The 23,145-nt window shown below is 50.4% G+C and overlaps 1 protein-coding gene across 2 annotated transcripts in view; it reads right to left on the bottom strand.

The window, feature by feature from the left end:
• The window catches only part of bean1 (brain expressed, associated with NEDD4, 1), a 145,518-nt gene that overhangs the window by 1,762 nt on the left and 120,611 nt on the right, over nt 1-23,145 (bottom strand). The window contains exon 6 of one of the 2 annotated variants that reach the window (XM_085991851.1): nt 860-892. The exons of the other annotated variant lie outside the window; for it this stretch is intronic. Within the exon in view, the coding sequence (XP_085847977.1) occupies nt 860-892 (33 nt within the window). The remainder of the gene's footprint in view (nt 1-859; nt 893-23,145) is intronic. 2 annotated transcript variants of the gene reach the window in all.

Here is a 23,145-nt window from a genome sequence, read left to right as displayed (position 1 = left end):
TGATAATTTTGAAATCGAGGCGTTGCTGGACCGGGAGCCAATGTAGGTCAGCGAGCACTCGGCTGCCCCGTGTCCTAACTCGCACCAAGTCCCGTTCACCCATCACCCCCCTGAATCACCCCATGATGTTCCCGATGGCGGGGGAGTCCAGAACCAGGGGTCACAATCTAAGGATAAGGGGTAAGCCATTTAGGACAGAGATGAGGAGGAATTTCTTCACCCAGAGAGTGGTGAACCTGTGGAATTCTCTACCACAGAAGGCAGTAGAGGCCAATTCATTAAATATATTCAAGAAGGAGTTGGATATATTTCTTAAGGCTAAAGGGATCAAGGGATATGGGGAGAAAGCAGGGACAGGGTACTGAATTTGGATGATCAGCCATGATCTCATTAAATGGCGGAACAGGCTCGAGGGGCCGAATGGCCTACTCCTGCTCCTATCTTCTATGTTTCTATGAACTCGCTGAACAGCATTGGCTCCTGATTTCATTCTCACCCTTGTTTGCAAATCCCTCCATTGCCTCGCGCCCCCCCCCCGCCCCCCTCACATTTTGTCTGATAACGCTCCTGTGAAATTGACTTGGGACCAATTTTTCCTGTAATTTTTTTTGTGTGCGGGCCCTTTAACTGGCCGCGTGGCCCATTCAAATCTTCGCGCATGCGGGGTTATTCCCATTGAAAAGCCGATGAATGGCCGGTGTGGGAGCTCCAGACCGCCGCACCGCCGTGCACGTAACGGGAACGTTGCTCGGGGGACGTTTTGCTAAGTTAAAGGTGCTATATAAATGCAAGTTGCTGTCGTTGGTTACAGCCAATGAATTACTTGCGATGTGCAATAACTGTTGTTATGTAGACAAACCTAAGTGTGGGCCCAGAACGGAGAGAAACGAAGCTGGAAGTGCAAGTTAGAAAAGTAGTCAGCAAAACTAGTAGGGAGCAGAAACAAAGGCCAACAGTAAAGAGGGTCAAAGTGCAGAAAAATATTAAACAGGCAAAGTTGAAGACACTTTATCTAAATGCACGTAGCATTCGCAACAAGGTGGAGGAATTAATGGCACTAATAGAAGTAAATGGGTATGATGTAATTGCCATTACAGAGACATGGTTGCAGGGTAACCAAAGCTGGGAACTGAATGTTCCAGGGTACTCAACATTTAGGAAGGACAGACAAAAAGGAAAAGGAGGTGGCGTAGCGCTGTTAGTTAGGGATGAGATCGGTACGGTAGAGATAAAAGATCTTGGCTCGGCAGATCATGATATAGAACTGGAATCAGTCTGGGTGGAGCTAAGAAACAGCAAAGGGCGGAAAACATTGGTGGGAGTTGTGTAAAGGCCACCAAACAGTAGTGGTAATGTAGGGCATGGTATCAATCAAGAAATTAGAAGTGCATCTAACAAGGGCAATACGGTAATCATGGGGACTTTAATCTACGTATTGACTGGGCAAATCAAATTACCACTAATGGTGTGGAGGACGAATTCTTGGAATGCATGCGAGATGGTTTCCTGGATCAGTATGTGGAGGAACCAACCAGGGAACAGGCTATTCTGGATCTGGTACTGTGTAATGAGAAAGGGCTAATCAATAATCTTGTGGTAAAGGGGCCTTTAGGGACAAGTGACTATAATATGATTGAATTTTATATTAAGTTTGAGAGTGATGTAGTCCAATCTGAAACTAAGGTCTTCAATCTAAACAGAGGAAACTACAAGGGTATGAGGGACAAGTTGGCCATGGTAGATTGGGAGACTGCACTAAAAGATATGAAGGTGGACATACAATGGCTAACATTCAAGGAAATAATGCATAATTTGCAACAAACATATATTCCTCTAGGGCATAAAAACCTAAAAGGAAAAGTGATCCAACCATGGCTAACAAAAGAAATTAAAGCTAGTATTAAGTCAAAGGAGGAAGCTTATAACGTTGCCAGAAAAAGCGGTCAGCCTGAGGATTGGGATCTTTTTAGAAATCAGCAAAGGGGGACCAAGAAATTGATAAAGAAAGGGAAAATGGAATATGAGCACAAACTAGCGAAAAATATAAAAACGGATTGTAAAAGCTTCTATAGGTATGTGAAAAGGAAAAGACTGGTGAAGGTAAATGTACGTCCTTTACAGTCAGAGGCGGGACAATTTATAATGGGGAATGAGGAAATGGCAGAGAAATTAAATAAATACTTTGGGCTCGATTTTCATTGCGCCGTGGAGGCGGGCTTGGAGGCGTGCGGGGGGTTAAAATTGCAAAAACTGGCGGGCGGGACCCCCCCCCCCCGGCCTGGTTCCCGACTCCGAGCAATTTTAACTCAGTCGTGTCTGATGGTCCCGACTCCGTCCCGCATCCAACAGGTGGGACTGGTCGTTAACGCCCTTAACAACCACTAAATGGCCTCTATAATCCTATTTTGAAAGGCCCTTGCGAATTTAACCCTTTTCCCACATGAAACACGCCTGGTGGGAAACACGATGGTGAAACCTGGCGGGAGCACGATTGGATTGCTGACTATCAACTGCAGGTCAACCATTAAAGAGGAGATTGATCAGCCATGATTTGCAGGTGGCAGGACTTAGTGGTCTCAGGTCTGGGGCAACTTTTACAAGGCTTAACCACACCTGTGGAAGGTTGGAGCCTGACACCTATCTCCAGTGTGACCTCCAGGGAAACCCCTCTCGCCACCTTCACTTAGCGCTTCCTCAACGGAGGCATATACCTGAAGCATGGGAGCCATTTATTTCCTTCGCATCTGGGCGTTAGAGGAGCTCGAGCACCAGCCGCGGCACCAGCAGAACCAGGAACAACAGCAGCACCAGCAGCAGGAGCGCCAGGCTGCTGCTCACCCACCTGAAGCTGCACAGGCCAGAAGGGGCCAGCACCTGGAAGTGGCTGGAGAGCACCTTGCTGCACATCAGGGGGGCCATGGGGACCCGTATCTGCAATGGCAGTCCTACTCAGTAGGACTTCCATGAAGGTCTGGTTTCTCTGTTCAATAGATGCCCATCGCTCCTCAAGAGATGTCATTCTATTCTGAACAATGACCATGTTTTCCATACCCTAAGCTCCTCCATGGCCGTAGCCATCCTCTCCTCTATGGTAGCCAGCCTTACCATGGAGGTAGCAATCCTTTCCATGGATGTAGCCATCCTTTCCGTGGTGATGCGTTCATGCGCCAATGACTCCACAAAGGCTCTGCTCATGTTCGCTATGGACTCTTCCATTCGCTCCACACTCGCAGCGACCCTAGAGACAAAACCTGCCAGAGACTCCTGCATCTGTGCCTGGAGTTCCATCACCTCTGATCTTATGGATGGACCCAGAGGCAGAGGGTCGACATACTGCTGAGCCGAGCTGGCAGAGTCCTGCGCCCTCCGACTAGGACTCTCCACTGCTGTCCCTGTCTCCACAATCTGCTGATGCTCACTTGTGAGCTGTGATACACCAGGTGACAACACTACAATATGTCCTGAAAGTCCCACCGAGGTGTGAGTGTCTGCGCTGGTGCTGGGTGCGCTGAATTCTGCTGACGCTGCGCCCTCAGAGGTTGCAGCTTCCTCTGAGGAGTCTGGCTGCTCAGCCTCTTCTTCCTGGCTAGGGAGGACGGATGCTTGTGATGGTCCTGTGGGGGAGTAAAGGAAAGAGTCAGAGATGTGATGCAAAGGCTACATGCACATAGCTTTTGGCAGATGCTCATAAGTCCATCCGTTACAGCTTCACAATCATTATCAGTGACTCATGCAATGTCAAAGAGAGAGATGGGAAACTTTTCTGTCACCAGCTTGCTGTGTTAACCCGTCTGTCCGTCCCCCCACGTGTGAATCATCCTCTATTCCCATAATTTCCAGGACGGCCTCCTCCCAGGGGTGGGCTATTGAGGCTGTCCCTTCTCCTGTCCTGGCTAGCTCTCTTTTGTTGTGAGCTCTCTTTTCCTGCAATGAGGGAGACAAGTGGAGGTTGAGTGAGAATGAAGGAGTGAGTGTAGAGATTGCATAGTATAGATACTTAGAAGGAGACAAAGATGGAGTGAGGTTGCAAGACCAAGGGCCCTCCCTGTGTGTTGTCAGTTGTGTTCAAAGCATCAGAGTGATAGGGAGTGTGAGGGCTGCATGGTTGAATAGTTATGTGAATGTGAGCATAGAGAGAGAGGGAATGGGTAAGGGTGCATGGATGTCAGTGTCAAGTGGGATGTGGAGGAAGAGATTGCTAAAACTGAGTGCTGGTGAGGAAAGGCAATGGGGATCAGATTGAGGGTGATGGGAAATTCATACTCACTTTTCCAGTGCGCTGAAGGTCATGAAATTTTTTCCTGCACTGTATCCAGGTTCTGCGGGTGACTCCCAAGGAGTTGACCTCCTCAGCCACCTGCATCCACACTGCCTTGGTCTGAGTGGGAGGCCTCTTCCTCCCTGATGAAGGGAACAGCACCTCCCTGTTGGCCCTAGCCCCATCGACTAATGCCTGCAGTGCTGCCTCGTCAAAGCGAGGAGCTGATCTGGCCCTCCCGCTTGTCATATTTGCTGCAGCTCCCTCACACTGCAGTCAAGAAGCTTGGCAGTCTGCAGAAGAAGCAAGGCTTGCTGTGGACCTTAAATGCAGCAGCAATGATGACGCCATCGGAGGGGACGTTCAGTCATGAAAAACCCATTTGCAAAGGCTTCCCACACGTTGGAAATCAATTGGCCAATTCAGTTAAAATTGCATCAATCTCCCACATCCATTTAGATTCGTGTGGGAAACACGAAATTCGGATAACACGACACCATCCCACACCTGAGTTAAAATCATCCCCTTTGTTTCTGTCTTCACGGAGGAAGACACAAAAAACTCCCAGAAATAGGAGAAAACCAAAGGTGTGACGAGAATGAGGAACTTAAAGAAATTATTATTAGTAAAAAACAGTACTAGCAAAATTAATTGGACTAAAAGTCGATAAATCCCAAGGACCGGATGACCTACATCCTAGGGTTTTGAAAGAAGTGGCCATTGGGATAGTGGGCGCATTGGTTGTCATCTTCCAAAATTCTATAGATTCTGGAACAATTCCTGCAGATTGGAGGATAGCAAATGTAACCCCGCTATTTAAGAAAGGAGGGAGAGAGAAAACGGGGAACTACAGATCGGTTAGCCTCACATCAGTAGTTGGGAAAATGCTGGAATCTATTATAAAGGATGCAATAACTGGGCACTTAGAAACTAATAGTAAGATTGGGCAGAGTTAACATGGATTTATGAAAGGGAAATCCTGTTTGACAAACCTATTGGAGTTCTTTGAGGATGTAACTAGTGGAGTAGACAAAGGGGAACCGGTAGATGTGGTGTATCTGGATTTTCAGAAGGCCTTCGATAAGGTCCCACACAAGAAGTTGGTGAACAAAATTAGGGCACATGGAATTGGGGGTAATACACTAGCATGGATTGAGAATTGGCTAACAGACAGAAAACAAAGAGTAGGGATAAACAGGTCTTTTTCAGGATGGCAGGCTGTGACTAGTGGGGTACCGCAAGGATTGGTGTTTGGGCCCCAGCTATTCACAATCTATATCAATGATTTGGATGAGGGGACTAAATGTAACATTTCCAAATTTGCTGATGATACAAAGTTAGGTGGTAGTGTCAGTTGTGAAGAGGATGTGAAAAGGCTTCAAGGGGATCTCGACAGGCTCAGTGAGTGGGCGAGAACATGGCAGATGGAATATAATGTGGATAAATGTGAAGATATCCACTTTGGTAGAAAAAACAGAAAGGCAGAGTATTTCCTAAATGATGAAAGATTGGGGAATGCAGATACTCAAAGGGATCTGGGTGTCCTTGTACATGAGTCACTGAAAGTGAATGTGCAGGTGCAGCAAGTCATTAGGAAGGCAAATAGTATGCTGGTCTTCATTACAAGAGGATTTGAGTACAGGAGTAAAGAAGTCTTACTCCAATTATATAGGGCCTTGGTGAGACCACACCTGGAGTACTGCCATAGAGGGAGTGCAACGAAGCTTCACGAGATTGATTCCTGGGATGGCGGGACTGTCGTATGAGAAGAGATTGAGTAAACTAGTCCTGTATTCTCTTGAATTCAGAAGAATGAGAGGGGATCTCATTGAAGCATACAAAATTATTACAGGGCTTGATAGGGTGGATGCTGGGAGAATGTTTCCCTTGGCTGGGGAGTCTAGAACCAGGGGCCACAGCCTCAGGATAAAGGGTAGGCCATTCAGGACTGAGATTAGAAGAAATTTCTTCACACAGAGGGTGGTGAATCTTTGGAATTCTCTACCCCAGAGGGCTGTGGAGGCTCCGTCATTGGGTATATTCAAAACAGAAGTCGATAGATTTCTGACTAGTAAGGGCATCAAGGGATATGGCGATAGGGCCGGTGAATGGAGTTCAGGCAGAAGATCAGCCATGATCTCATTGAATGGCAGAGCAGGCTCGAAGGGCCGAATGGCCTACTCCTGCTCCTATTTTTATGTTCTTATGTTCTTAAACGCAGCAGCCAATTTGCACACAGCAATATAGGAACAGGAGGAGGCCACTCAGCCCCTCGAGCCTGTTCTGCCATTCAATTAGTTCATAGGAAGATAGGAATTGCGAGACAAAATAAGACCAAGGTCACCGAATTCTGCTTCTGCCATCTGGTAGTTGCGTGATACAACGATAATGGAGCTGTTGACCAATCAGAATGCACCTCAGTCCCACTCAGGGTCTCTCCACCTCCTTTTGTACTTCAGTGCATTTACCTGCTGGTTCCACAGGTCTTATCCCCACTTTCAGTGACGCAGATTGCCCCCCTTGCCTTCCCATCTTATTTGCTCCATTCTAACACGTGTCCCCATGGAATTTGAATCCTTCACCAGCAGGGAGCAGCATCCCCGGAGCGTGTTTGTTGCTCTACGTTCTGTTCCGAGATCTTGAATGTGGCTGTAGTGAGGTTTTCAAGAAGGCTGGAAATGGACGGTGAATAGCTGATGTGTCTGGAACGACACTGAGTCGCACTGGTTGAGAGAGGACAGCAAGACTCCGCAATCGTGTCTCATTTGTTAGATGCAGAGTAAAGCTCCCTCTACACTGTCCCATCAAACACTCCCAGGGCAGGTACAGCACGGGTTAGATACAGAGTAAAGCTCCCTCTACACTGTCCCATCAAAAACTCCCAGGGCAGGTACAGCACGGGTTAGATACAGAGTAAAGCTCCCTCTACAATGTCCCATCAAACACTCCCGGGGCGGGTACAGCACGGGTTAGATACAGAGTAAAGCTCCCTCTACACTGTCCCATCAAACACTCCCAGGGCAGGTACAGCACGTGTTAGATACAGAGTAAAGCTCCCTCTACACTGTCCCATCAAACACTCCCAGGACAGGTACAGCACGGGTTAGATACAGAGTAAAGCTCCCTCTACACTGTCCCATCAAACACTCCCAGGGCAAGTACAGCACGGGTTAGATACAGAGTAAAGCTCCCTCTATACTGTCCCATCAAACACTCCCAGGGCAGGTACAGCACGGGTTAGATTCAGAGTAAAGCTCCCTCTACACTGTCCCATCAAACACTCCCAGGGCAGGTACAGCACGGGTTAGATACAGAGTAAAGCTCCCTCTACACTGTCCCATCAAACACTCCCAGGGCAGGTACAGCACGGGTTAGATACAGAGTAAAGCTCCCTCTACACTGTCCCATCAAACACTCCCAGGGCAGGTACAGCACGGGTTAGATACAGAGTAAAGCTCCCTCTACACTGTCCCATCAAACACTCCCAGCGCAAGTACAGCACGGGTTAGATACAGAGTAAAGCTCCCTCTACACTGTCCCATCAAACACTCCCAGGGCAGGTACAGCACGGGTTAGATACAGAGTAAAGCTCCCTCTACACTGTCCCATCAAACACTCCCAGGGCAGGTACAGCACGGGTTAGATACAGAGTAAAGCTCCCTCTACACTGTCCCATCAAACACTCCCAGGGCAGGTACAGCACGGGTTAGATACAGAGTAAAGCTCCCTCTACACTGTCCCATCAAACACTCCCAGGGCAGGTACAGCACAGGTTAGATACAGAGTAAAGCTCCCTCTGCACTGTCCCATCAAACACTCTCAGGGCAGGTACAGCACGGGGTCAGATACAGGGTAAAGCTCCCTCTACACTGTCCCATCAAACACTCCCAGGGCAGGTACAGCACAGGTTAGATACAGAGTAAAGCTCCCTCTACACTGTCCCATCAAACACTCCCAGGACAGATACAGCACGGGTTAGATACAGAGTAAAACTCCCTCTGCACTGTCCCATCAAACACTCTCAGGGCAGGTACAGCACGGGGTCAGATACAGGGTAAAGCTCCCTCTACACTGTCCCATCAAACACTCCCAGGGCAGGTACAGCACGGGTTAGATACAGAGTAAAGCTCCCTCTGCACTGTCCCATCAAACACTCTCAGGGCAGGTACAGCATGGGTTAGATACAGAGTAAAGCTCCCTCTACACTGTCCCATCAAACAGTCCCGGGACAGGTACAGCACGGGGTTAGATACATAGTAAAGCTCCCTCTACACTGTCCCATCAAACACTCTCAAGGCAGGTACAGCACGGGTTAGATAAAGAGTAAAGCTCCCTCTACACTGTCCCATCAAACACTCCCAGGGCAGGTATAGCACGGGTTAGATACAGAGTAAAGCTCCCTCTACAATGTCCCATCAAATACTCCCGGGGCGGGTACAGCACGGGTTAGATACAGAGTAAAGCTCCCTCTACACTGTCCCATCAAACACTCCCAGGGCAGGTACAGCACGGGTTAGATACAGAGTAAAGCTCCCTCTACACTGTCCCATCAAACACTCCCAGGGCAGGTACAGCACGGGTTAGATACAGAGTAAAGCTCCCCCTACAATGTCCCATCAAACACTCCCCGGGCAGGTACAGCACGGGTGAGATACAGAGTAAATCTCCCCCTACACTGCCCCATCAAACACTCCCAGGGCAGGTACAGCACGGGTTAGATACAGAGTAAAGCTCCCTCTACACTGTCCCATCAAACACTCCCAGGGCAGGTACAGCACGGGTTAAATACAGAGTAAAGCTCCCTCTACACTGTCCCATCAAACACTCCCAGGACAGATACAGCACGGGTTAGATACAGAGTAAAACTCCCTCTGCACTGTCCCATCAAACACTCCCAGGGCAGGTACAGCACGGGTTAGATACAGAGTAAAGCTCCCTCTACACTGTCCCATCAAACACTCCCAGGACAGGTACAGCACGGGTTAGATACATAGTAAAGCTCCCTCTACACTGTCCCATCAAACACTCCCAGGGCAGGTACAGCACGGGTTAGATACAGAGTAAAGCTCCCTCTACACTGTCCCAACAAACACTCCCAGGGCAGGTACAGCACAGGTTAAATACAGAGTAAAGCTCCCTCTGGTAAAGCGAGATTGAAGGCTGATAAATCCCAAGGGGCTGATAATCTACATCCTAGGATACTTAAGGAAGTGGCCCGAGAAATAGTAGTTGTATTGCTGGTCATCTTGCAAAATTTTATAGACTCTGGAACAGTTCCCATGGATTGGAGGGTAGCTAATGTTACCTCACCATTCAAAAAAGGTGGTAGAGGGAAAACAGGGAATTATAGGCCTAGAAATTGGGTATAGCCCCGCTTGGGGCGTTAGAATTGGCGCAGCGCAAATTTTATAGCCAGACGCAACTTATCGCCACCTCGCGCGATATTGGGTTGCAGCGCCCCAAAGGTGATTGAGGCGCGAGTTCAGGCGTTACATGGCGCTCCTAAGGCGCTAACATGCCGGCGCAACCCAATATCGGGGCGGGCGCAGCGCAGGTGCTCTCAATTACCGATGACCACGAGACTTCCAGGCGCCGGCTAGCTCTTAAAGGGGTGGGTCAGGGAGCTCCAGCATCCACACTCTGCGCCTTGTAGGCCTGAAAATCGGCGCAGGCCCTTCTCTGGCACAAAAAACTTGGAGCAGATGGAGAGGGTGAGGCAGAGAGCAGAACGCTTCACCAATGAGTCTCTGGAGGAATTGGTGGCCGCAGTGGAGCGCCGGCGAGATGTCCTCTACTCCGACAATGGCAGGAGGCCTAATCTAAAGGACTACCGACGAGCTTGGAGGGATGTTTCACAGAGGGTCAACTCCAGCAGCATGGCGACCAGGAGCCCTGTGCAGGGCAGGAAGAAATTCAACGACCTCACTCGGGTCGTGAGGGTGAGTGGTGTTTATGTAAACTTATGCATCCCTCCATTAGCACCTGACTTTATGGCTACAGGGTGCGCGATACCCCAATGGCCATCTGTCAGCAAGCACCCATGGCCCTTTCTGGTCACACACATGCACATTTGACTCAGGGCATCATGTGAGGGCTGTTCCACCATGGGGGGCATGAGATGATAACTCAGGGCATCATGTGAGGGCTGTTCCACCATGGGGAGCATGAGATCATAACTCAGGGCATCATGTAAGGGCTGTTCCACCATGGGGAGCATGAGATCATAACTCAGGGCATCATGTAAGGGCTGTTCCACCATGGGGGGCATGAGATCATAACTCAGGGCATCATGTAAGGGCTGTTCCACCATGGGGGGCATGAGATGATAACTCAGGGCATCATGTAAGGGCTGTTCCACCATGGGGGGCATGAGATGATAACTCAGGGCATCGTGTAACATCACTTCCCGTCCTTTCCCCTGTAGGCCAAGCTGGCGAGAAACCGCAAGGACCAGCTTCGCACCGGAGGAGGTCGTCCTCAACTGCAGCCTCTGACGGATCTCGAGGAGAGAGTCCACCAGATTGTGGGAGGACGTCTGAGTGGTCCTGTCACCACTGCAGCTGCCGACCCCATTGTCCACAGCGATGGTAAGGTTCTCAACTATTACAGCTGTCTCCTTCCACTTGTTTCCCCCGCCAGCATGCTTTCTCACTGTGGACCCATGTCATAACATTGCCGCACTCTTGCATCCCTTGCTGCCAAGCTGTCCTTTTGCTAAAGCCACTCTTCAACCTCCCTGCTTTCAGATGCTGCATCACCAGCTCGGGAGCCGGCCCCTCAAGCTGCCAGTGCCAGTGCCTCCGGAGGTGACGAGCAGGAGGAAGCCGGACCATCCGTGCCAGCCTCAGGGGAGCCACCGCATCTGGAGACTGGGGATAGTAGTTCCCTGGAGGGGAGTGGGGGGGGGGGGGCTCTGATGAGGAGCCAGTTGCAGGAACCAGCGGCCTGCAGCAATGCGAGGGGGGTAGGGACGCTCGGGGGCCGTCTCCCCGGAGGGCGAGGCAGGCCACCATGACTGCTGCACAGAGTGCAGAGGACGTGCGTAGCCTTTCAGAAATGAGCGCCCAGGCCCGGCTCAGGCACACTGAGCTTATGGCTGCAGTGGGGAGGATGCCTGAGTCGATCGACACACTGGCAAAGAGTGTGCTGGACTTTGGGGCAGCAATGGAAGGGACTGTCCAGGGCTTCGGGGCAGCAATGGAAAGGTCTGTCCAGGGCTTGTCTGAGGCAGTGGAAAGGACTGTCCCGGCCTTGTCCGAAGCAGTGGAAAGGACTGTCCATGGCTTCTCCGAAGCACTGGCACCTGCCACGCAGGTCCTCACTGCTGCCACACAGTCACTCGCTGGCCTCGTCCACACACAAATTGAGGCCACGCGAACACTCACTGCTGCCACCCTAGCTGCATCAGGCAGGATCACCCCACGCCTTTGCAGCACCACAGCAGGCCATGAATCTGTGGAGCAGTCGATTGTGGCGGATGATCCGGTGCGGCCCCGTCAGAGAGCCAGTGTGTCGGCCGACCACGGTGCAGGTGTCCTCTCTCTGCATGTGAGCATTCCTGATGCCAACTCTGGAACGTCAGCAGTGCAGCTGCCACCACCTGCACGGCAGACTGCTTCCAGACATGCCCAGTTGGAGCAGCCAGCTTGCGGGCCCTCCAAGCCCAGAGGTCGTCCAGGCCGTCCCTCAGGGGCCTCAGCGCTTCCAGACACTCAGCAGGCGTCCCCCAGCCTTGACGCAGCCACTGGGGTCCAATTACGGAGGAGCTGCAGGGAGGGAAGGGGCCGACCTCGTAAGAGGAGTCGGTCTCCATCAAGGGGTCAACAGTAGAGGGAGGTGCTAAGACGTGTCTTTTTTCGAATTTAAGGCCGTCCACACCTGCTGTGTTTGTTTGTTATGTTTTGGTTAGTCTCGTCGGGTTGCCAGACAGTTATCTGTTAGTTTGTTAGTTATGATTTCTGTTACCATTACGTTGTCATGCTGGAAGGAAGCACTTGTTTGAAAATAAAGAAAATGTTTTATTTACAATGGAGCTGTAGACTATTTACAATTATGGTGGCCTTCATAGGCTTACTGCGAGCCGAAGGGCGCTGTTCCAATCACAGCCAGCATTCCGTCCGAGGGGCCTAGAACCGAGTCCTTATGAGCCTCTGACGAACGGCCCTTCCAGTTTCTGGAGCCCTCCCATCTTCCTCCTCCTCCTCCTCCTCCTGATCCTCCTCGTCCGCATGCTCCTCCTCCTCCTCCTCCTCGTCCGCCTGCTCTGCTGGATTTTGAGGGTCGGCTGGCATTGGCTGGGTGCGTCGAATGGCCAGGTTGTGGAGCATGCAGCAATGACGATGCGCGCCACATGCTCCGGCGAGTACTGTAGGGCGCCCCCCGAATGGTCTAGACAGCGGAAACGCTGCTTCAGCACACCAATTGTGTGCTCCACAATGTTCCTGGTCGCCTGATGGCTGCTGTTGTAATGCTCTTCTGCCGGGGTGCTGGGCAAACGGAGCAGGTCATGAGCCATGGGCAGAGAGGATAGCCCTTGTCGCCAAGAAGCCAGCCTCGTGGGTGAGCCGGGGCCTCAAAAAGGTCAGCCACTGAGGTCTGCTGCAGGATGAACGTGTCATGGCTGCTGCCAGGGAATTGTGCATTGACCGCCATGATCATCTGCCGGTGATCACAGACCAGCTGCACATTAAGGGAGTGGAACCCCTTGCGGTTGCGGAACTCCTCAGGATTCTGTAATGGCGCCCGCAAAGCCATGTGTGTGCAATCAATGGCCCCCTGCACCATGGAGAAGTCCGCAATAGCCGCGAAGCCCTGCGAGCACTCCCCCTGCTTCTCCAGGGTCACAGGGAAGGTGATTAATTCGCGCCTCCTTCTATAGAGGGCAGCTGTCACTTGCCGGATGCAGCAATGCACCGCAAATTGTGAGATATTTGAGATGTCCCCAGTTGCTGCCTGAAACGAGCCGCTGGCGTAAATTTGAGGGCAACAGTGACTTTGACGGCCATCGACAGAGAGGTCCTGCACCGTAGCCGCGGCTGCAGATCTTCAGCAAGCAGGTGGCACAGCTCAGTCACAACATCCTTACCGAATCTGAGCCTTCGCAGACACTGCTCCTCCGACATGGTAAGGTATGAGACCTGTTGCCTGAAAACCCTGGCAGCGTATGGTCGGATTTGGCGACATCCATTGGCCCTCCTCCTTCTGGCCAATCCCGGCCCTCTCTCCCTCCGTCTCTGTGCCCTTGCCAGTTGTTCAGCCAGGATGACGTTCCCCTCCAAAGCAGCTCTATTATTCTGTCAGACGAGTAAGACGCAGTAATCTCTCAGGATCAAACTGTTCTGGACAGGGCTGAAGGTCCCAAGGCTCCTCTGGCTCAATGAGAAGAACTCTCTGCAACTGAAGGTCTGCAACTCTCTCCAGCAGCGAGCAGGATGGCCAGGCCAAATGGCTGCTGCTTTTATACTAGCGCTGTCCCCTTTAAAGAGTGCCCCCCGAGTCCGAGAAGGACCTGGTAACGTTCCATCCAACTGTCACTAATAGCGCCAGGCGGAACGGAGGGGGGCGCCACTGAATTTTCGGTCCAGGGCGCCAAAAAGGCGTTGCACAATGATATGATGTCATGATCTGGCTGCGCCTGCGAGCGGGCACAAAGAGTTAGCGCCGGCGCTTAAAGGCTACTCAATATGGCAGGAAGCGCTGGGATCACTGTGCCCGGCAGAAAATTGGGTAACGCCCCAAATCTCGGGCTCATTAGGCGCTAATCGCTGGCGCAACCAACCGAATTTCTAGGCCATAGACCGGTAAGTCGGACATCGGTAGTGGGGAAAATGCTAGAGTCCATTATAAAAGATGTAATAGCAGAGCACTTGGATAACAGTGACAGGATCGGACAAAGTCAACATGGATTTATAAAAGGTAAATCGTGCTTGACTAATCTACTGGAATTTTTTGAGGATGTATCCGGTAAAATAGATGTCATAGAGTCATAGAGTAATACAGCACGGATAGAGGCCCTTCGGCCCATCGTGTCCGCGCCGGCCATCAAGCCCTGCCTAATCTAATCCCATATTCCAGCATTTGGCCCGTAGCCTTGTATGCTATGGCATTTCAAGTGCACATCCAAATGCTTCTTAAATGTTGTGAGGGTTTCTGCCTCCACAACCCTTTCAGGCAGTGAGTTCCAGACTCCAACCACCCTCTGGGTGAAAAAGTTCTTTCTCAAATCCCCTCTAAACCTCCCGCCCTTTACCTTGAATCTATGCCCCCTAGTTATTGACCCCTCTACTAAGGGAAAAAGCTCCTCAGCATCCATCCTATCTATGCCCCTCATAATTTTGTACACCTCAATCATGTCCCCCCTCAGCCTCCTCTGCTCCAAGGAAAACAAACCCAATCTGCCCAGTCTCTCTTCATAGCCGAAGCGCTCCAGCCCTGGTAACATCCTGGTGAACCTCCTCTGCACCCTCTCTAACGCGATCACATCCTTCCTGTAGTGTGGCGACCAGAACTGCACACAGTATTCCAGCTGTGGCCTAACCAGTGTTTTATACAGCTCCATCATAACCTCCTTGCTCTTATATTCAATGCCTCGGCTAATGAAGGCAAGTATCCCATATGCCTTTTTTACCACCTTATCCACCTGTTCCGCCGCCTTCAGGGATCTGTGTACTTGCACACCCAGATCCCTCTGACCCTCCGTCTTGCCTAGGGTCTTTCCATTCATTGTGTATTCCTTTGCCTTGTTAGTCCCCCCAAAGTGCATCACCTCGCACTTTTCTGGGTTAAATTCCATTTGCCACTGTTCCGCCCATCTGACCAACCCATCTATATCGTCCTGCAGACTGAGGCTACCCTCCTCGCTATTTACCACCCTACCAATTTTTGTATCATCCGCGAACTTACTGATCATACCCTTTACATTCATATCCAAGTCATTAATGTAGACCACAAACAGCAAGGGACCCAGCACCGATCCCTGTGGTACCCCACTGGCCACAGGCTTCCAGTCACAAAAACAACCTTCGACCATCACCCTCTGCCTTCTGCCACTAAGCCAGTTTTGTATCCAATGTGCCAAGGCACCCTGGATTCCATGGGCTCTTACCTTCTTGACCAGTCTCCTGTGCGAGACTTTATCGAAGGTCTTACTGAAATCCATGTATACCACATCCACTGCGTTACCCTCATCCACACACCTAGTCACCCCCTCAAAAAATTCAATCAAATTAGTCAGACATGATCTTCCCTTGACAAAGCCATGTTGACTATCCCTGATTAATCCTTGCCTCTCCAAGTGGAGACAAATTTTGTCCCTCAGGATTTTTTCCAATAATTTTCCTACCACTGATGTTAGGCTCACTGGCCTGTAGTTCCCCGGTTTTTCCCTACTACCCTTCTTGAATAATGGTACTACATTAGCGGTTCTCCAGTCCTCTGGCACATCCCCTGTGGCCAGAGAGGTCCTGAATATATGTGTTAGAGCCCCCGCAATCTCCTCCTTTGCCTCACACAGCAGCCTGGGATACATTTCATCCGGGCCTGGGGATTTATCCATTTTTAGGCCAGCTAAAACCGTCAATACCTCCTCCCTCTCGATGTTAATATGTTCGAGCATATCACAGTCCCCCCGCCCTATTTCTATGTCTACATCGTCCTTCTCCATAGTGAAAACAGATGCAAAAAATTCATTTAGAACCCCTCCTACATCTTCCGGCTCCACACACAGTGGATAAGGGAGAACCAGTGGATGTGGTGTATTTGGACTTTCAGAAGGCTTTCGATAAGGTCCTACATAAGAGATTAGCATGTAAAGTTAGGGCACATGTGATTGGGGGCAAGGTATTGACTTGGATAGAGAACTAGTTGGCAAACAGGAAGAAACATAGAAACATAGAAGATAGGAGCAGGAGTAGGCCATTCGGCCCTTCGAGCCTGCTCCGCCATTCAATGAGATCATGGCTGATCATTCAAATTCAGTACCCTGTCCCTGCCTTCTCCCCATATCCCTTGATCCCTTTAGCCTTAAGAAATATATCGAACTCTTTCTTGAATATATTTAATGAACTGGCCTCCACCGCTCTCTGTGGCAGAGAATTCCACAGGTTCACCACTCTCTGGGTGAAGAAATTCCTCCTCATTTCAGTCCTAAATGTCCTACCCCTTATCCTTAGACTATGACCCCTGGTTCTGGACTCCCCGACCATCGGGAACATCCTTCCAGCATCTAGTCTGTCCAGGCCTGACAGAATTTTATAGGTTTCGATGAGATCCCCTCTCAATCTTCTAAACTCCAGTGAGTATAAGCCCAATCGACATAATCTCTCCTCATACGTCATTCCTGCCATCCCAGGTATCAGCCTGGTGAATCTTCGCTGCACTCCTTCCATGGCAAGAACGTCCTTCCTCAGATAAGGCGACCAAAACTGCACACAAAGAGTTGGAATAAACGGGTCTTTTTCCGAGTGGCAGGCAGTGACTAGTGGGGTACCGCAGGGATCGGTCCTAGGACCCCAGTTATTCACAATATATATTAATGATCTAGACGAGGGAACTAGAGGTAATATCTCCAAGTTTGCGGACGACACAAAGCTGGGTGGGCGTGTGTGCTGTGAGGAGGATGCCGAGAAACTCCAGTATGATTTGGACAGGTTGGATGATTGAGCAGATGCATGGCAGATGCAGTATAATGTGGATAAATGCGAGGTTATCCACTTTGGTGGCAAAAACAGGAAGGCAGATTATTATCTGAACGGCAATAGATTGGGAGAAGGGGAAGTGCAATGAGACCTGGGTGTCCTTGTGCACCAGTCGCTGAATTTAAGCATGCAAGTGCAGCAGGCGGTTAAGAAGGCAAATGGTATGTTGGCCTTCGTAGCGAGAGGATTCGAGTACAGGAACAAGGATGTCTTGCTGCAGTTGTACAGGGCCTTGGTGAGACCACATCTTGAGTATTGTGTGCAGTTTTGTTCGCCTTATCTGAGGAAGGATGTTCTTGCCATGGAGGGAGTGCAGCGAAGATTCACCAGGCTGATACCTGGGATGGCAGGAATGACGTATGAGGAGAGATTGGGTTGATTGGGCTTATACTCGCTGGAGTTTAGAAGAATGAGAGGGGATCTCATTGAAACTTATACGGCTAAAAATTGAGTAGCGCCATAATTGAGGCGCTAACTTCGCCGGGGCACTAAAATCCAGAATAATTAGCACCCCCGTGGCGGAAACTGAGTGGTTGCGCCCCCAATAGGGAAGCGGGGCGCTACTGGAAGCGCCCTGCCTCCTTTTTGGGGCGCTGCGAGTGAATATCGTTGCGCAACATGCCGCAGCGCCACATGCTGCGGCACGTCGCGCCGCAGTATTGCAGGCCTTCCTCCCCTTCTTAAAGGGGAGGGGCCTTGTGCAGCGCGATCTGAGGCCCAGCTGGGCCCCTGGGGATCGGGAGTGCAGGCAAAAGAGCCCAGCACTCAAGAGAAGTGCCGGGCTCTTGGAGCGCAGCCGGCACTCCGCGGGGGTTTCAGGAGGCCGGGGACGGGAGCGCAGGCAGGTGCTGGCAGGCGGGCAGCAACCAAAATGGCCGCCCTGCACCTCGCCTTTAAATTGCGCCTCCCTGGCCGCAGGTAGGCCCCCCTGACCCCGTTGGACATAGCGTCCAGCGGTAAATCAGGGTGCGCTCCCGAAGATCGTGGCCGGGGCGTCACGGGGCGCTGCGCACAACAATGACGTCATCGCCAGCGGCACAGCCGCAGGGCGCTACCGGTTAGCGCCACCACTAACCTCCTGCTGAATTTTGCGGGAGGCGTGGGCAGTGCCGCGCCCGGCCGCTGGTTGGTTGGCGCTACCAACTGAATTTTTCCACCATAAAATTCTAACAGGACTGGACAGACTAGATGCAGGAAGGATGTTCCCGATGGCCGGGGAGTCCAGAACCAGGGGTCACAGTCTAAGGATAAGGGGTAAGCCATTTAGGACTGAGATGAGGAGGAATTTCTTCACCCAGAGAGTGGTGAACCTGTGGAATTCTCTACCACAGAAGGCAGTTGAGGTCAATTCATTAAATATATTCAAGAAGGAGTTAGATATATTTCTTAAGGCTAAAGGGATCAAGGGATATGGGGAGAAAGCAGGGACAGGGTACTGAGTTTGGATGATCAGCCATAACCTCATTGAATGGTGGAGCAGGCTCGAGGGGCCGAATGGCCTACTCCTGCTCCTATCTTCTATGTTTCTATTTTTCTACACTGTCCTATCAAACACTCCCAGGGCAGGTACAGCACGGATTAGATACAGAGTAAAGCTCCCTCTACACTGTCCTATCAAACACTCCCAGGGCAGGTACAGCACGGGTTAGATACAGAGTAAAGCTCCCTCTACACTGTCCCATCAAACACTCCCAGGGCAGGTACAGCACGGCTTAGATACAGAGTAAAGTTCCCTCTACACTGTCCCATCAAACACTCCCAGGGCAGGTACAGCACGGGTTAGATACAGAGTAAAGCTCCCTCTACACTGTCCCATCAAACACTCCCAGGGCAGGTACAGCACGGGTTAGACACAGAGTAAAGCTCCCTCTACACTGTCCCATCAAACACTCCCAGGGCAGGTACAGCACGGGTTAGACACAGAGTAAAGCTCCCTCTACACTGTCCCATCAGACACTCCCAGGGCAGGTACAGCACGGGTTAGATACAGAGTAACGCTCCCTCTACAATGTCCCATCAAACACTCCCGGGGCAGGTACAGCACCAGTTAGATACAGAGTAAAGCCCCCTCTACACTGTCCCATCAAACAATCCCAGGGCAGGAACAGCACGGGTTTGATACAGAGTAAAGCTCCCTCTACACTGTCCCATCAAACACTCCCAGGGCAGGTACAGCACGGGTTCGATACAGAGTAAAGCTCCCTCTACACTGTCCCATCAAACACTCCTAGGTCAGGTACAGCACAGGTTAGATACAGAGTAAAGCTCTCTCTACACTGTCCCATCAAACACTCCCAGGGCAGGTACAGCACGAGGTTAGATACAGAGTAAATCTCCCTCTACACTGTCCCATCAAACACTCCCAGGGCAGGTACAGCATGGGTTAGATACAGAGTAAAGCTCCCTCTACACTGTCCCATCAAACACTCCCAGGGCAGGTACAGCACGGGTTAGATACAGAGTAAAGCTCCCTCTACACTGTCCCATCAAACACTCCCAGGGCAGGTACAGCACGGGTTAGATACAGAGTAAAGCTCCCTCTGCACTGTCCCATCAAACACTCCCAGGGCAGGTACAGCATGGGTTAGATACAGAGTAAAGCTTCCTCTGCACTGTTCCATCAAACACTCCCAGGGCAGGTACAGCACGGGTTAGATACAGAGTAAAGCTCCCTCTACACTGCCCCATCAAACACTCCCAGGGCAGGTACAGCGCGGGTTAGATACAGAGTAAAGCTCCCTCTACACTGTCCCATCAAACACTCCCAGGGCAGGTACAGCACGGGTTAGATACAGAGTAAAGCTCCCTCTACACTGTCCCATCAAACACTCCCAGGGCAGGTACAGCACGGGTTAGATACAGAGTAAAGCTCCCTCTACACTGTCCTATCAAACACGCCCACGGCAGGTACAGCACGGGTTAGATACAGAGTAAAGCTCTCTCTACACTGTCCCATCAAACACTCTCAGGGCAGATACAGCACGGGTTAGATACAGAGTAAAGCTCCCTCTACACTGTTCCATCAAACACTCCCAGGCATGGTCCTGGGTTTTGATGTTTACTCTACAGATAGCTAGTCCGGGGTACTGATATTTTTCTGACAGAGAGGGGTTAATTCCTGGTTTATAACTGCTCATTAAAGCAATGAATTATGAGACACATGAATTTGCATGAAGATTAATTGTCCCTTGAAGCCTTGTGAATATGAAACAGAATCCAATTAAAATCTCGACCAGAAATCAAGGGCGTGGATCCTCTTACTTCTTACTGATCATTTAAGCTTGTTCTCATCTCTAAACCTGTTAGATTGTTTCAGTCTCTGCCATTACCAGTCTGTGTATGAGGGGCACTGAGTGGCTAAGGTTAACAGTCTTTTCTCTTGCTAATTCACCTTGCTCTCCGAGGACCATAAGACTAAGTGAGATTGGTTTTAAACAACACTCCTACACGGAAGCCACACACACACAGAAAACCGATGGCACTGGGATGTGTATCACCCCTGCCTGGCTCCAGCTTTGAACAGCAAACCATTTAAACTTAGACGCTTAGAATCTTAGAATCACACAGCACAGGAGGAGGCCATTCGGCCCATCGTGCCTGTGCCGGCTCTTTGAAAGAGTTCTCCAATTAGTCCAACTCCCCCCTGCTCTTGCCCCACAACCCTGCAAATATTTTCTATCCAATTCCCTGCTGAAAGTTACTGTTGAATCTGCTTCCACCGCCCTTTCAGGCAGCACATTCCAGCTCACAACAACTCACTGTGTAAAAAAAATTCTCCGCATCTCGCCTCTGGTACTATCGCCAATTATGTTAAATCTGTGTCCCCTGGTTCTCGACCCTCCTGCCACTGGAATCAGTCTCTCCTTATTTACTCTATAAAAAAACCCTCATAATTTTGAATTAAATCTCCCCTTAACCTTCTCTCCCTTTCTCCATGCTAGTTTATTCTCCTCCTGTCTTGAAGTCTCCCACACATGCTGCATTCGGTGCCCTGGATGCCAGCTGGCCTCTCCTACCTCACCCAGATATCCTTCCTTCATGTGTGAGGCTAAGGGTCCAGTGTAGTCTAGTCGTGGCCTTACCGGTTAGACTGTGAGTTCAAATGCCACTATTGTAGATGGAGAATTTAAATTCGGTTTACATATCTGGAAATGAAAAGTTGGTGAGAGTTAAAGTGACCGTGAAGCTGTCGGATTGTCGTAAAAAAAAATCCAACTGGTTCACTGACATCCTTTCAGGAAGGATCTCGGCCGTCCTTACCCAGTCTTGGACTATATGTGACTCCAGACCCACAGCAACATGGTTGACTCTGAATTGGTCTCGCAAGCTACCCAGTTAGATGGGCCACCATCACTGACATGAATCAGTCATTCATGAAAGAAAGATTTATGAAATAATACTGAGCGGCCTGCGGGTGGCGCTGTCCAGGGAGAGTATAGATACTCGGGCACGGGCCCAGCTTGCGCAGGACGTTCTTAACAGGAACTAGTGAAGGACACAACTAGACCTCCATGTTGTAAAACAGTTGATTAAAGCTTTGTTTAACGCTTAGACCAAGTGCCTAGTAGTTTTCTTACATCAATCACCATCTCAGGGCGGCTAGGGAGGATAAGGTGAAGGATGGAGAGTAACGTACAGGAGAGTGCGTGTTCAACACAGGGTAACATACAGGATGGAGTGTGTTCAACACAGGGTAACATACAGGATGGAGTGTGTTCAACACAGGGTAACATACAGGATGGAGTGTGTTCAACACAGGGTAACATACAGGATGGAGTGTGTTCAACGCAGGGTAACATACAGGATGGAGTGTGTTCAACACAGGGTAACATACAGGATGGAGTGTGTTCAACGCAGGGTAACATACAGGATGGAGTGTGTTCAACGCAGGGTAACATACAGGATGGAGTGTGTTCAACACAGGGTAACATACAGGATGGAGTGTGTTCAACGCAGGGTAACATACAGGATGGAGTGTGTTCAACGCAGGGTAACATACAGGATGGAGTGTGTTCAACACAGGGTAACATACAGGATGGAGTGTGTTCAACGCAGGGTAACATACAACCACTTGTCTCCACTTTCAGGGATTTCCTATACTTAAAGTGAAGGAATGTTGGGTGTATTTGCAGCTGAAGTTACAAGCCCACGTCCCACTGCACTTTCAGTGTAGTTACTTGCTTTCACATGTCATTGCTATTTACTTCAGGCCAGTTTGAGTGGCCAGAGTCTTCAAGGGTCTGTCGGTTTTATTAAAGATGATGGTGAGCTTTTACTACTTGCTGAGGTTGGTGTGTCTGAGTATGTTCCTGTTGCTGCTGGGAATCCTGCCTTGGGCGGTGACGCAAGAAAACTACTAGGCACTTGGTCTAAGCGTTAAACAAAGCTTTAATCAACTGTTGTACAACATGGAGGTCCAGTTGTGTCCTTCACTAGTTCCTGTTAAAGAATGTCCTGAGCAAGCTGGGCCCGTGCCCGAGTAGTTATACTCTCCCTGGACAGCGCCACCAGCAGGCCGCCCAGTATCATTTCATAAGTCATTTCCACATGAATGGCAAGATTCATGTCAGGAGGGTTGGCGAGGGCAGATTCCACTGACTCTAATATATTAACAACTGTGCCAATTTGGCTGAGCAGTAAGACTCTCGTATCTCAGTCAGAAAGTTGAGACTTCAAGTCTCGCTTTAATTGCTTACTTGAGGCTGACACTCCAGTGCAGTGCTGAGAAAAAGAAAGAACTTGCATTTCTACAGCGCCTTTCACGATTCAGGACGCCCAGGAAACGTGGCAGCCAATTTGCACACAGCAAGCTCCCACAAACAGCAATGAGATAATGACCAGATCATCTGTTTTTTTAGCAATGTTGATTGAGGGATAAATATTTGTCAGGAAATTGGGGAGAACCCCTCTGCTCTTCTTCGAAATAATGCCATGGGATTTTTAAATCCACCTGAGAGGGCAGGCAGGGCCTCATATGAACGACGGCACCCTCTGACAGTGCAGCACTCCCTCAGTATTGCCCCTCCGACAGTGCGGTGCTCCCTCAGTACTGCCCCTCCGACAGTGCGGCGCTCCCTCAGTACTGCCCCTCCGACAGTGCGGCGCTCCCTCAGTACTGCCCCTCCGACAGTGCGGCGCTCCCTCAGTACTGCCCCTCCGACAGTGTGGCGCTCCCTCAGTACTGCCCCTCTG

The sequence above is a fragment of the Somniosus microcephalus genome, chromosome 6 (genome assembly GCF_052327205.1).
Source record: "Somniosus microcephalus isolate GS21.2 chromosome 6, FLI_Smic_1.0, whole genome shotgun sequence".
Taxonomy (NCBI): Eukaryota; Metazoa; Chordata; class Chondrichthyes; order Squaliformes; family Somniosidae; genus Somniosus; species Somniosus microcephalus.
Note: the sequence above shows the minus strand (reverse complement) of the source record. Positions and strands in the feature narration are given on the sequence as shown.